The sequence below is a fragment of the Anomaloglossus baeobatrachus genome, chromosome 5 (assembly GCF_048569485.1).
Source record: "Anomaloglossus baeobatrachus isolate aAnoBae1 chromosome 5, aAnoBae1.hap1, whole genome shotgun sequence".
In the NCBI taxonomy this organism is placed as follows: Eukaryota; Metazoa; Chordata; class Amphibia; order Anura; family Aromobatidae; genus Anomaloglossus; species Anomaloglossus baeobatrachus.
This window is the reverse complement of record NC_134357.1, coordinates 519236361-519251763: the sequence shown is the minus strand read 5'-3', so window position 1 is coordinate 519251763 and position 15403 is coordinate 519236361. Positions and strand designations below refer to the sequence as shown.

The window sequence follows — 15403 nt, the reverse complement described above, 5'->3', positions numbered from 1 at the left end:
AGGCCCAGCACACCTGCAGCAGGAAATGACATGAGGCTGTGCTGGGTATATAAGACTTGCCTTTCCATGTGGGCGGGGCCTGATCAACGTGTCTTGTAGCTAGTCTTATGAGCTAGGTGCTCAGGTCCCCTGGTACCGTGTCCTGTTGACTTCTTGTCCTTGCACTCTGGTGCCTGTTTACATTACTGTCCTAAAGAACTCTGTGACTCTGGTGACCTGCTTATACTTGTCTCTGCCACGTCAGCGCTCCAGCTGCCGTGTGCCCTGCCCTCCGGTGGGGTGCAAGGTCCAGTGGATCCACCTCCTGGGCCTACCAGTCTTCCCGGCCCTGACAATATACTATATGGAAATTAGACCCATGACCCCAGAGAACAGAGAAAATGAAGTTATCTATTTTAAGTGTAAATCCACATGCAAATGGGAAGATTGAGTGACTTCAAATACGGCACAGTCATCAGCGCTAGATGTTGGGTCCGTATCTGGTTGCCAACTTCTTGAGCGGAGGTTACAATTGCGCATCTACAGGAGTTTATGATGCCCGTGAATCTATTTTTATGCTTTTATATCAGCCTCATGCGTATTAGTACACATGAAACGGAAAGCTGAAGATGAAAGCAGAGCTAGGAGAGGAACATGAGGTCAGAGAAAGCTGTGTGCCCACACCCTCCCCAGCAGGAGGCGGTGAGAAGTAGAAAAACAAACAATTCGGAAATTTTGTTTTGGGAATTGTTTTTACGGCATACATTGCTATATGATTCTCCTCATCAATATAATTATGACGATACCAAACATCTAGATTTTTATTATTTTAGTGGCGAAAAAAAATCAGAAGTTTGGGAAAAAAAAATGTTGGTGTTCGGGTTTCCATTTTCAAGAGACCAGTAACTTTTTCATTTTTCGATCGATGGAGCTTTGTGAAAGCTTGTTTTTTTGCGGGGAGAGATAATGTTTTTATTGATATTATTTTGGTATAAAGAGGTTTTGATAGTTTTTACACAATGTTTTGCGGTATTTCAGCTACCAAAAGACAAACGTTTTGGCGGTATTGAATTTTTTCCGTTAACTGTTTATCGATCAGATTAATTATTTTTATATTTTGAGAAACCTGACTTTTCTGAACTCAGTGATACCACATGTGTATATTTATTTATCAAATATTTTTAATAGGGGGTTAAGAGGAGTGATTTAAACGGGTTTTTTTATTTCATATTTTTTAAAAAAATTTTTTTTTTGGTTTTTATTTTTATTCGTTCACTTCCCGGTGTGTGCGCCCTGTGTCTTTAGAGCTTAATAGGGTTGACTAAGCATTCATCCCATCCATTCCTTACCTAGGACCCAGTTCAGGGTCAGCCAGGGCCAGGTATCTTGCTAGGTTCTGCACCTATGCACTGATGTGGGGTGGTTAGAGAAGCCAGGGGCCAGCAGAATGTTTGGTCAGGGGTCACCATCTCCTCCTTCCCTAGACATGGTTCCACTTCCCTGTCGCTGTATGCATGGCACTTCGCATGTCTAGCGTGACACCTGCCGCTTTCTTCTGGTTCACCTCCTATCTTCTTCCTCTCACTGTTGAGGTCCCTCAAAGCTCAGTCATTGACCCCTCTTCTCTTCTTTCTCTACATTGCCACAATTGGATAGACCATAAGCAAATTTGGCTTCCAGTACCATCTTTATGCTGATGACATACAACTATACACTTCATCCCCTGACCTCACCCTAATTGTACTACAGAATAACAGTGACTGTCCGCAGTTTTCAAACATCATGTCTACTCTCTATCTGAAGCTTAACCCTTCCAAAACTGAACTTCTACTTCCCCCATCTACAAACCTCCCTAAACCTGACATCTCCCTCCCTGTATGCAGCACCATGATAACGCCTAGGCTGCAGGCTTGCTGTCTGGGTGTTATGCTTGATACCGATCTTTCCTTCATGTCCTATGTACAATCTCTCGCCCACTCTTGACGCCTACACCTGATGAACATCTCTAGAATCTACCCTTTTCTTGACATGGAAACAAAACACACTCACTGTGGCCTTAGCCATTCTTGCCTTTATTACTGTAATTCTCTATTAATAATAATCTTTTTATATAGCGCTAACACATTCCACAGCACTTTACATACATCATCCTCACTGTCCCTATTGAGGCTCACAATCAATTCCCTGTCTTTGAAGTGTGGGAGGAAACCGATGCACCCGGACGAAACCCACGCAAACACAGGGAGAACATACAAACTCCTTGCAGATAATGTCCTTTGTGAGATTTTAACCCTGGACCCCAGCGCTGCAAGATTGCAGTGCTAACCACTGAGCCATCGTGCTACCCTATGAATTGGCCTCCCCCCCACTAGACTTTCCCCTCTCCAGCCCATTCTTAATGCAGCAGCTAGGGTCACCTGTCTGGCTAATTATTATTCAGACGCTTCCGCTCTGTGCCAGTCATTGCATTGTCTATCCATACATTATAGGATCCAATTTAAATTGCTTGTTGCTTGTTCTTACCCATAAAGCCCTTTACAGCGTGGCACCTCCCACTTCTCCACCCTCATCTCTGTCTATCACCCTACATGTTTTCTACGCTCCGCAAATGACTTTTGACTAACATCCACACTATTCTGAACCTCCCACTCCCAGCTCCAAGACTTTTCCAGAGCTGCACCAATCCTCTGGAATGTGCTACCCCAAGAAATTAGGACTAACCACAATTTACACAGCTTCAGATGCTTCTTGAAAACCTATCCTTTAGGATGGTCTATCACCCTCCCTAATCTCAGAATATAACTCTCCCTCAAACTCCACTGTACCCATAGCATTACAAAGATTGGCTGATGAGTGGTTCATGCAGCCTTTTATCTATCCCACTATCTATCACACTCTTTTTTTTTTTTTTTTTTTGGAGTTTGCTGGACCAACATTATAAATATGCACTTGAACCTTGTGTAACCCCCACCTCACTCCATATTAGATTGTAAGCTCTTATGAGCAGGGTTGTCTTTTTTTTTTGCTTTGATTATTGTATTTTCTATAACTACTACTTATGTTTGTTTCTATATGAACCTCTGAATTATAAAGTGCTGCGTAACATGTTGGCGCTATAGAAATAAAGATTAGTATTAGATAGTCCAGGTCTCACTGACATAGAAAAGTGTGGAAGGGACCACCACACAGTAGACCTTCAGTTTGGTGGTAATGCTGAGTCCTCTTTGCGCCCAAACATTTTTACGTAGTCTCCTGAATGTTGCATTGGCTTTAGCAGTTCTGTTCTTGACCTCAGCATCTATATTCACTACTCGGGATAGTGTGCTACCCAGGTAGGTGAAGTTGTCAACTGCATTGAAATTGTATTCCACTGAAATGTGTGGTTCCTGGTTTAGTTTCCTTGGTGCAGGGTTTTACATAACTTTGCACTTCACAGTAACGTCAAGATTTTGAAGTGTGAGCTCTGCTCATGAGGTTTTGACATGTAATGGTATCGAGACTATTGAAGAAAGTTGTGATAGAGGAAAAATATCCCATGAAAGAGCATCTTAAAAACATAGGCAACTAATTGAGGAAAAAATTGGGAATTGCGTCTGAATATAGCACTGGTATCCAACCAATGTATCTGAATACACTCAATCACAAAAAAAGGCAGCTGCACTCTGAAATGCTAAAGCATGCAAACCATGAATGTAAGAATATAGGCCTGAATTACTGCTAATGGAAATCTGAGAAAAAATTGAGATATGTAACATACAGAATGGCCATTTCTATATTTGCCCAGTAGCCACGTCAAGTCATCTCTCATAATACTGGGTAACTACACTGAACTCAAGCCTCTCTCTGGATTTAAAAATCTCCATATGTATGGGTGATTAGTAACATGCTATAGAGTATAAAATCACTTGTTGCTACTAGGGGTGGGGTGCACAGTCAGAAGGCATGACCCCCATAATCTAGACTAAAATATTCTCTATAGCAGGTTCCTACTCACCTATACACATTGAAGTTTTTAAACCCAGAGAGGGGCTTCAGTTCAATGTAGGTACCCATTATTATGAGATTGCCTTGACTTGGCTACTGGGCAGATATAGAAATGGCCACTTTTGTATACTAAATATCTCAATTTTCTCCAATAACCCTCACCAGACAGCACAACAGGAGGATGACTCCTCGCCCTAATGGGGACAGGAAACAAAAAGAGGTTAAAAGGCCCTTCCCGCCCTCCTCTCCAGTGTGTTTTTTCCTGTCCCTATCAGGTGAAGAGGTTATCCTGCGGTGCTCCGTGGCCGGTGATGGGAGTTACCTGAATCTGGAACCGGGTAGCTGAGGGCGTGGCTCTGCCTCCCCCTCCTCCTCCCCCTCCCCCTCCTCCTCCTCCTCAGCTGCTCCCGACTCTTTGTGATTCTGGACTCCCCACTCTTTCTGCACCTTCGGGTAAAGCAGAGTGGTGGACGAGCCAGGGACCTCTCTGAGCTTACCCAACTCTCCCTCCACCCTCTCAGCCGGCGCCTGTGTGCATCAGCGGGCACCGGAAGTGACTGCGGTCATCGCTTCCGGTTTCAGTTCCTATCCAGTATGCATGCGTGGTGGTGCGTTCCAGGTTGGAACGCACAGGGATTCCTTATATGCACTCTTTCCGATGGTGGCGGTATCGCTTTTTCCGGGTGCGTTCCACCTTGGAGCGCACACCACAGACTTTGCTGCTATCTGGGTGTGCAAATTCGGGCCTACCAGTGACGACCCCCCTGGGGGAGGAGCCAGTATCCAGCTGATGCTACGGTGGAGACCTGGCACTTCTGTATAAGTACCCGACCAGAAGACACCTCCAGGTAGGACAAAAATACTCTGCATTGTAGAGAGTGAACAGTCTTCCCGCTCTGCATCTGTGGAGCCTAGCGTCAACCCCGGCACAGTGAGTCCTGTAACGGGTGGGGGAGGGTCAGTATGCCTGCTCTCACATACTCCCATTTCCTGTATGTTTGTGCAGTGTGTGGATTCTCCTCTCTTGGGGCAGGTATCCGAGTACCTTATTTCCCCCCCCCCTTCCTTGGGGGACAAATAACCCGCACCGAAAAAGGAGAAACCCATGGGCCGAAAATGTTCCATATGTGCAAAAAAGCTTTCCTCTTCAAATAAGAATAAATTTTGCCAACCGTGCACAGATAAAAATTATCAAGGAGGAACAGCCATCCTTACTTGAAGAGATTAAAGGGCTTGTGTGTCAGGAAGAACAAGCTTCCATCGCATCCTTTTTCCAATCCCTATCCCCCTCTGCCCAAAAAAACGGAAGCGACCCCTAATGGAGGAATCCAAATCAGACTCATTAGAAAATCTAGCTTCTCTATCAGAAGGGCAGTTTGAAGAGAACAAGTCAGTCTCAGCCCTAGAGTCCCACTCTGACAGGAAAAAATATTATTTTTCTTCCGAGGATATGGATGAGTTATTGGGGGCAGTGAGGAACATGAGGGTAGAGGAGGAAGAGACTGTGAAGTCTATCCAAGATGAGATGTTTGGGGGTCTCAGAGCCAAAAAATCAAAAGGTTTTTCTCGTTCATGAGACAACCCCGGATCTGATCCTTCAGGAGTGGGAATTGCCGAAAAAATGGCAGTCGGTTTCTTCAGAGCTTAAAGGTAGATTTCCCTTTTTTGATTAAAAGACCTCCAAGCAATGGACTGAGATCCCCAAGGTAGATGTACAGATCACGAAGGTAGCAAAGAAAACCATGCTACCGTTCAACGACTCCTCCCAACTCAGAGACCCCATGGACCGTAAAATGGAAAATCTCCTTAAAAAAATCTTGGGAGACCTCACTCTTCCTGCTCAACACTAATATAGCCTCATCCTGTGTAGCCAGATCCATGGCCAGATGGTTAGACAAACTTGCAAAACACCTAGAGGGGGGCAATCCAAGAGAAGATGTACTGGTTTCTATCCTTCTCAAGAAAGCCACTGGTTTTCTGGCGGATTCCTCAGCTGAGTCAGAGTAATGGCAAAAAAAATCTGTATTATCCAACTCGGCCAGCAGGGCAGTATGGCTTAAATTGTGGCGTGGAGACATTGTCTCAAAAAACAAACTCTGCTCCATTCCTTTCCAGGGAGAACGTGTGTTTGGCCAAGTACTGGACGAAAAAAAATCTTTGCCAGAACAGAATGACCAGAGTAAGAAACCCTTTCATTTCTTTCCAAACGTAAACCCCCAATACAGGGGGAAAGGTGAAACAGGGTGCTGGAGTTACCCCAAAGGTGGCAGGCTCCGGAATATTTTTCTCTCCCGTAGCCAACCACACAATAGTGACGCCAGGCCAGTTGGGGGGTTGAATCTCGCGATTTCTCTCCCAATGGCAGTCATCTAGCCCATGGGTTCTAAACATCAAAGAAGGGTTAAAAATAGAGTTCTCCTATCCCCCTCAACGGCTGAGAATTACCTCCCTCCCATCTCTGGAATCATGAGACCAACTCCTGTCCAGCCTTCAGAAGCTTCAGACCTTGGGAGCAACAGAGGAAAAGGGCCAGGGTCATTACTCTTACCTATTTATAGTAAAAAAAAAACAAAACAATGGTTCCAACAGGGTGATACTAAATCTGAAGCCCCTGAACAACTATGTGGTCTACAGGAAGTTCAAAATGGAATCAATAAAATCCACGATTGTCTTTAATCGGACAAAACTGCATGATGGCCATGATCATCTTCAAGATGCGTACTATCACGTACCCATCCATCAATCAGCCAAAACATTTCTACGGTTTACAGTCCAACATGACAACCATTTCTTGCACTTACAATACGAGGTGCTTCCCTTCAGCATATCCTCAGCTCCCCAGAGTGTTCACCAAAATCATGGTAGAAACCATAGCTCACCTGAGGAAGTTAAACATCTGCATCATCCAGATCATTGTTCCATCCCCAACAATACAAGAGGACCATGTCAGGGCAACCCTTCGAGTCCTGGACTCTTTGGGATGGATAATTAATTTCCAGAAAGCGAATCTACACCACTCCACAACAAAAAAATTCTTAGCGGTTCTCTTAGACTCTGGAAGACAAACATCCTTTTTACCAGAGGACAGACAAGAGGAAGTAAGAACCAAAGTGGCTGCGTTACGGGACCTGAGAACAAATTCTCTCAGATCAGCATTGTCTGTACTCTGCCTGATGACATCATGCTTCCCATCAGTCGCATGGGCACAATCGCACGAGTCCTACAAACTCACATCTCCTCCTCTTGGAACGGGTCTCCGAGAACACTAAACAAGAATTTCTATACCCAGCCATGTGAAGGCGACTCTCGCCTGGTTGTTAATCCTGAACCATCTGAAGAAGGGAGTGTTTTGGAACCAAACTCCTCTGGTCACAGTAACAACAGATTCCAGCAAGAGGGGTTGGGGAGCTGTGGTGGCCCAGAATGTCTTTCCAAGGGACTCAGACACGGCAAACCAGCATCAGGTCTTCCTATTTCAGGGAGCTGAGGGCAGTGGAGCGTAAAGATGGTGTCGGCCAGAATATTTTCCTGGGCAGAACACCTCCTCTCCCTGTCAGCATTCCATATGAAAGGTTCGGACAATGTTCAGGCAGACTTTGAGTCGGACGGATATCCTCAGCCAGGAGAGTAAAGCCTGAACGAACTGATCTTTCAGGACCTAGTCATCCAATGGGGTCTTCAGGAGGTGGATCTCTTCGTGAATCGATACAATACAAAAGTACAACCATACTTTTCCCTGAATCCCAGAGACCAGTGCTTGGCAGTGGATGCCTTTAGTCTTCCCTATGCGTTCCCGCCGCTTCCGTTGTTACCCAAAACTCTGCAGAAAATCAGAGTGGACAGAATCACTACCACTCTAATATCTCCGCTGTGGCCCAAGAGAAGTTGGTACGGCGCTCTGACAAGTCTAATCCAAGAAGGTCTCCTGATGTTACCTCAGATCAGCAACCTTCTACATCAAGGGCCGATTCATCATCTCTACACACAGAGGCTGAATATGGCTGTCGGAGCAGTGATTCTGAAACATAGAGCACTTTTGAATGCGGTCATTACAACGCTTCAGAAAAAGCAGAAAGACTGTTACTAACGCCATATACAACAAGATTTGGAAGGTCTTCACTACTTTGTGTAGGTCCAACTCTCTGGATCCTTTTCACCCAAATGTGGCCCAGATTCTTGATTTCCTCCAAAGTGGACTAGAGAAAGGCCTGAAACCTAACACCCTTAAGGTTCAGATCTCCGCATTAGGGTCATTCTTTGATTCTAGATTGTGCAGGTCATTGTTGGATCAAACGGTTCATGGCAGCAGCTACCAGGCTTCAACCCAGGAGATCCCTCCTGGTTCCCCCTGGGATTTGAATATCGTCCCAAAGGACTCACTTTACCTCCATTTGAACCTATCGCTTCTGCAAGCCTGGAGAACCTGGCATGGAAGATGGCCTTTCTAGTGGCAATTAATACTGCCAGACGAATAGGTGAAATCCAAGCTCTCTCTATTCAGGAACCATACCTGAAGATCCTGGATAATAGGATAATTCTTTGCCTAGACCCTGCATTTCTGCTTAAGGTAGTCTCAGAGTTCCATATGTCTCAGGATATAATTCTACCTTCATTCTGCCAGCATCCAGCAAATGCTAAAGAAGCGGAGTTCCGTTCCTTGGATCTATGCAGGACTGTACTATAGTTCCTTCCACATACCAAGTTCTTTCGGAAGGAGTAAAAGCTCTTTGTACAGATATTCGGGCAGAACAAGGGCACAAAGACATCAAAAAGTATCTGCGCCACATATATCATCCAAGAGCTGCTACCCCCTGAGAATCTAAAAGCCCACTCAATTCTATTAGTATCGGTCTCCTGGGCCAAAAGGGCTAATGCATCCATCGAGCAGATCTGCAGAACTGCCACATGGTCCTCTGTCCACACGTCTATTAAACATTATAGATTAGATCTGAACTCTAACAAAGACTTAGCGTTCGGTCGAAAAGTACTCAAAGCTATTGTGCCCGACTGAGGATTTCGTTGGTATTCCTCCTGTTGTGCTGTCATGGAGGGTGATTTGAGAAAATAGAATTCTTACTGTTAATTCGGTTTCTAAGAACCCTCCACGACAGCATGGATTTTCCCTCCCTGCTTTTATATTATTATTAATAATAATAATATTATTATTTATTATTATTAGTCCTAGACTTCGTAAATAAATAACTATTGAGCATTCATACCAGTGTGATACTAGGAAAAGACACTGGAGAGGAGGGAGGGGTCTTTTAACCTCTTTGTGTTTCCTGTTCCTATTAGGGCGTAGAGTCATCATCCTGTTGTGCTGTCGTGGAGGGTTCTTAGAAACCGAATTAACAGTAAGAATAATTCTATTTTTTTTTAGATTTCCTTTAGCATTAATGCATGTCTATATTCTTACATTCATGGTTTGCATGCTTTAGTTTTTCAGAGTGCAACATTTTGGTTATGTTTTTGTCATTCTATGTCATGTTCAGTTATGCACCTGTTTACAATGCATGTTATGTAGTGCTGTCCGTCTTTTTGTCTACTTGTTGATCATCCGCAGATGGGCTATAACCACAGGTGACCTGTACCTATGGTTGTCTGAATAGGAAAACTAAATTTGATTGGGCAAATGAGCAATCCTGACGTCAGGGGCCAATATTCTTGATTAACTGTTTCTTCATAGTTCAATATATGAAGCAAAGAATTGCTGAGGTTCTGAAGGCCAAAGACCTTTCACACTACTAGATGGATGTCTGTAATAAAGTGACTATTCAGTGTATGTTTAATACTTGGGGAGATGACAGATAAAGCTGATCATCCATTAGATGTTGTCTGGATCTTCTCACAGTTTTCTGGTTATTGAGACTGCTAGTTACAATTAGGAGCCCACAGGTTGGATTATACTGGAGATCTGCAGCTCTGTGATAACTACTGTTAGCATATCATTTTTGGTTGTCATACTACGTTGTCATGTGTCTGTGACTTTTACACTTTGTTTCAGGGTGAAGATCTGACCCATGTTAATACTACAGAGACATATGTGAGGGGTGATGAGCGGTGTAAAGAGATTCCTACAGATAACCGCACAGGTGAGTTGTGACCACTAAATGCAGAGAAGTTACAATTAAACTCAGTTAGTCCAATTTCGTTGACTACAGTAAATTTGTCACATACTTCTTACTGATTTTTCGTACTCAGAAGAGTCGGTAGCCTTTAATCCATCTACGAAAGAACCAACTACTGACAAAAATGGCCAGCAAAGGATTGTTATAGGAAAAAAACCCTATAAAAGACTTGTTATCCTTCTCCTTTCTTATATTCTTTTCTTACAACTATGAAAAATAAATACAAAATCCTATTCTCGTTCCAAAACCATATGATATTTGTATAAGACTATACTGCTCATCCCATGAATCCTGATCTGTGCGAAATTGTATGTAACGGTCAGGGATGGCATGACACATACACAACCTAATAGCACTGACTTACAGCCTCTTTAAAGTGCACAACTTGGTGGCCTACAATCATAGTATGTTAGTCTTTGCATTTTGGTTAACTGTTAGGTGATAATTGAATTGAACTTTCATTTATATGGCATTATTACCAAATAATATAGTTATCCTAATATACTTTCAAGGTAATGTTACTGAAATAAAATCTATTTTATCTTTGGCAGATGACTGTGCCAGGAGCACAGATGGACATCTGATTCATTCAGATGTTACAGGAGATAATAGTATCACACCAGAGTCATGTGAAGAGCTTGGCGTTATACCTCGAGTCCTTCTCAGAAGAAAGCGATCAACTGATCCTTTTCAACAAATCCTTTCCTCTGCTTCTTCTTCGAATGATACGCAGAATAAAAGTCACCGAAAGACTGATGAAAATCTAATAGCTCACATACCAGAGAAACCATTTTTATGTGCAGAATGTGGGAAATATTTTACAAAAAAATCACATCTTGCTACACATCAAAGAAGTCACACAGGGAAGAAGCCATTTTCATGTTCTGAATGTGGGAAATGTTTTAATCAGAAAAAAAATATTGTTAAACATCAGAGAACTTGTGCAGAATATGGGAAATGTAAGATATCAGATATTCTTAGACCGCAAACTCACACTGGGGAAAAGCAGTATTCATGTTCAGAATGTGGGGAATGTTTTAAACTGAAAACAAATCTTGTTACACATCATATAACTCACACAGGGGAGAAGCCATTTTCATGTTTAGAATGTGGGAAAAGTTTTAGTGTGAAATCAAGTCTTGTTATACATAAAACGATGCACACAGGGGTGAAACCGTATTCTTGTTCAGAATGTGGGAAAAGTTATAGCGAGAAATCCAAACTTGTTGCACATCAGAGAGATCACACAGGGGAGAAGCCATTTTTATGTTCAGAATGTGGGAAATGTTTTAATCGAAATGCAAATCTTATTGTACATCAGAGGTTGCACACAGGGGTGAAGCCGTATTCTTGTTCAGAATGTGGGGAAAGTTTTAGCGAGAAATCCAAACTTGTTACACATCAGCTACAGCATACAGGGGACAAGCCATTTTTGTGTTCAGAATGTGGGAAAAAATATTATCGGAAAGGAAATCTTAATAGACATCAAAGAACTCACACAGAGAATTAGCCATATTCTTAATTTTAAGCATTTTTTTATTGCCAATATGTTTACTTCACTACATTTTTTTCTTGTAACATCACATATCTACAAGAGAAAAAGAAAACAATTTAGAGCAATAAATAGTATAAAGTTCAGAGGTGGGAATGCTGGGCACTGTTCACTTTGTGGGAAATCAATCTCACCGGGAGTTCCGTTGTAACCTCACCATCTTGGGAACATAACACACAGAGTCTCATGACTGGCTATTGTTTCAGCAGGCAGGCAGATTAACACAGGTACTGCGGTGCTCTTTCAAAGATGCCACTCATTCACATTGAAAAAAATATATAGATGGAAAGGCACTCACCGGTAACGCTGTGCAAAAAATCCTTTATCAGAACATCTGGTTACGGCTCAGGGCATCAGAGGAGGGAGAACGCAAACATGCCGAACAACGGCCGTTTCACTCACGGCGCATCCACGGGTCCACAGTGAATGACATCATTTCCTATTCCTTTAAAACAACGGAGTCTAGCTGCTGACGTCACTTAATTAAAACCATGCTAAAAATAAAACAAAGGACAACAACATACAGAAAGCAAAAAAGATGTTAATCACAAAATGAGATCATTTTTATCGTTGAAACAGAGTGGGCCCATAGCATTTTATTTTATAATCTACTGAGATTCCTTTCTCAACAAACGTTTATGGGTGTCACCACCTTCAGCCAGAGGCTCCACTTTCTCGAGTCCTGTAAATTTCAACACATCTTGGTCTGAATCATGAGCCTCCCTTATATGATCGATCATCCTTGTGGCACCTATACCCGGTAACACAGAATTGCGATGTTCTCTGAACCGTACAAAGAGTAGTCTAATTGTTTTTCCTAGATATTAATATCCACATGGGCAAAATATACAATATACATATAGACCACTCCTTTGGTTCTTCATGTTATCATTGTTTAGTGGTGTGCCATTTATCTCTTGCTTTGAATGTTTTATCTTTAATGTGAAATTTACAGAAGGAACAATGTCCACATTTATGATTCCCTATGGGGCTCATATGATATAACCACGTTTTAGAAGGAGAAAAGCGTTTTTTTTTCTTCCAAGAGATCACCTAAGTTTTTGCATCGTCTATACGTAATAAGAGGCTTATATTTGACTATCTCTTCTAAATCCCTGTCGTTCTCGATAATATGCCAGTTTTTCTATATTATTGTGCGGAGAGTACTGTCCATCGGACTATATTTAAAATTGAAAACACGTCTTTCCGGTTTTTTTTTCTCTCTCCTATGCACACTATTAGTTCTTTTCTGCAGGGCTTTTGTGGTTGCCTGTTCGTAAGCTTAATCAATTAGCCTTAAGGGGGTACCCTTGTTCAATAAATCTCGATCTTCGAACTAAAGACTGTTCATTTAATTTCTCTGGATCACTAATTATCCTATTCAGTCTCAAAAATTGGCTGAACAGTATTGATTTTTTAGCCTTAGGGCGGTATACCGCATGTTATCAATGAAGCTTACAAACAGGCATCCATAAAAGCCCTGCAGAAAATAACTAATAGTGTGGATAGGAGAGAGGAAAAAACTGGAAAGGTGTGTTTGCAATTTTAAATATAGTCCGATGGACAGTACTATCCGCACAATAATATAGAAAAACTGGCATATTATCGAGAACGACAGGGATTTAGGAGAGAGCCAAATATTAGCCTCCTATTACGTATAGGCATTGCAAAAACTTAGGTGAAATGTTGGTAAAAAACGCTTTTCTCCTCCTAAAACGTGGTTACATCGTATGAGCCCCATAGGGAATCATAAATGTGGAAATTGTTCCTTCTGTAAATTGCACATTACAGATAAAACATTCAAAGTAGGAGATAGTTGGCACACCACTAAACAACTGATAACATGCAGAACCAAAGGAGTGGTCTATTGTATATTTTGCCCGTATGTATATTATGTAGGAAAAACAATTAAACCACTCTTTGTACGTTTCAGAGTACATCGCAATTCTGTGTTATCTGGTATAGATGCCATGAGGATGATCAATCATATAAGGGAGGCTCATGATTCAGACCAAGATGTGTTGAAATTTGCAGGACTGGAGAAAGTAGACCCTCTTGCTGAAGGTGGTTGAATGTTATAGTCAAAAAACAAATCGTGTTATACATGAGAGGCTGCACACAGGAGTAAAGCCGTATGCTTGTTCAGAATGTGGGGAAAAATATAGTGAAAATCCAAACTTGTTGCACATCAGAGACATCACACTGGGGAGAAGCCATTTTCATGTTCTGAATGTGGGAAATATTTGTCGGAAAGCAAATCTTACAAGACATCAGAGGACTCACACAGAGAAATAGAATTTTTCTTGGTTAATAAAAATTATTTTAACCACAAAGCCCCGGGCCCTGACAGGTTTACCTATCTATATTATAAGACCTGTCCACCCATCTAACACACCTTTTCAACCTTTTCATGGAGGGTGACGCTATTCCAAACACATTCCTACACTCATATATAACTGGTATTCCTAAAGCAGGAAAAGATCCTTTGGAGTGTGCGAGCTACCGTCCTATTAGCCTTCTAAACTTGGATCTTAAGATATTCACTAAACTACTGGCTGACCGCTTAAACAATTGGCTCCCACATCTGATCCAGAAGGATCAGGTAGGTTTTGTCCGTTATCGCTAGGCAGGAGACAACACTCGAAGGATTTTAAATTTGGTGGACGTGGTGAATAGGGGGGGAATTGAAGCACTTCTTGTGGGGCTAGATGCGGAGAAGGCTTCGACAGGCTGGACTGGTCCTTCATGTTCTCTGTTTTGGACCATTTTGGCCTGTCGGGGCCATTTGTCTCGGCGCTCAGGGGATTGTATTCTTCCCCTGCGGCAACAATCCGCCTCCCCAATGCACATTCAGGGCCCCTCCCTATCAGAAACGGAACCAGGCAGGGATGCCCGTTGTCCCCCCTGCTTTAAGTTCTTAGCATTGAGCCACTGGCGGCGCATATCAGACATAACCCAGATATTATGGGGATCAAAGTGCGGGAGAAATCCTTCAAAATAGCCTTATTTGCGGATGATGTCCTGCTGTCTCTGACCAACCCTGTGATCTCCCTACCAAATCTCCACACGGTAATAGCCCAATATGCTAGGCTCTCGGGATATAAACTTAACTCGGACAAAACTGAGGCCTTACCGCTCAACATTCCGGAGGCTAAGTTACAGTCCCTCAAACAAAATTTTAAGTACTCTTGGCGCACGGATTCTCTGCGATATCTCGGAGTCAAGATAACTTCTAACTATAAGACAATATATCAGGCAAATTTCCCACCCTTGATACGAGAAGTTGAAAATAGTCTAAAGAAATGGTCTTCCCTGCAGATCTCTTTTCTAGGTAAAATTGCCACAATTAAAATGTCAATCATTCCTAAATTCCTGTACTTGTTTGAAACTCTCCCAGTACGAGTACCCCTAGGGGTTCTAAAAAAGGTTCAATCATCGCTCTTGCGTTTTATTTGGCACTCGGGACGACATCGAATTCCAGATTCGGTCCTATGCGCACCACGCACTAAGGGAGGCTTGTCCTGCCCGAATATTACACTTTATTACTACGCTTCACACCTACGTTGCCTGGCCTCCTGGACGACCTTACCAGCTTTCAATAAATGGACAGAAATAGAGAAGCTTTGGATGGCTCCTTTTCATCCAAGCTCTCTAATCTGGGGTCGACCTGTCGAAACCCCCTCTAGAGATCTCCTGGGCCCAATGGCATTCACAAGAGACTTATGGCGACAGTGTAGGATGAAGTTCCAGTTGGCATCAC

General features: G+C 42.7%; 1 protein-coding gene across 1 annotated transcript in view; it reads left to right on the top strand.

The window, feature by feature from the left end:
- The window catches only part of LOC142312036 (uncharacterized), a 63884-nt gene that overhangs the window by 5175 nt on the left and 43306 nt on the right, over positions 1-15403 (top strand). Inside the window, exons 5-7 of the mRNA XM_075350907.1 lie at positions 9968-10055; positions 10643-11027; positions 11163-11427. Of these exons, the coding sequence (XP_075207022.1) occupies positions 9968-10055; positions 10643-11027; positions 11163-11427 (738 nt within the window). The remainder of the gene's footprint in view (positions 1-9967; positions 10056-10642; positions 11028-11162; positions 11428-15403) is intronic.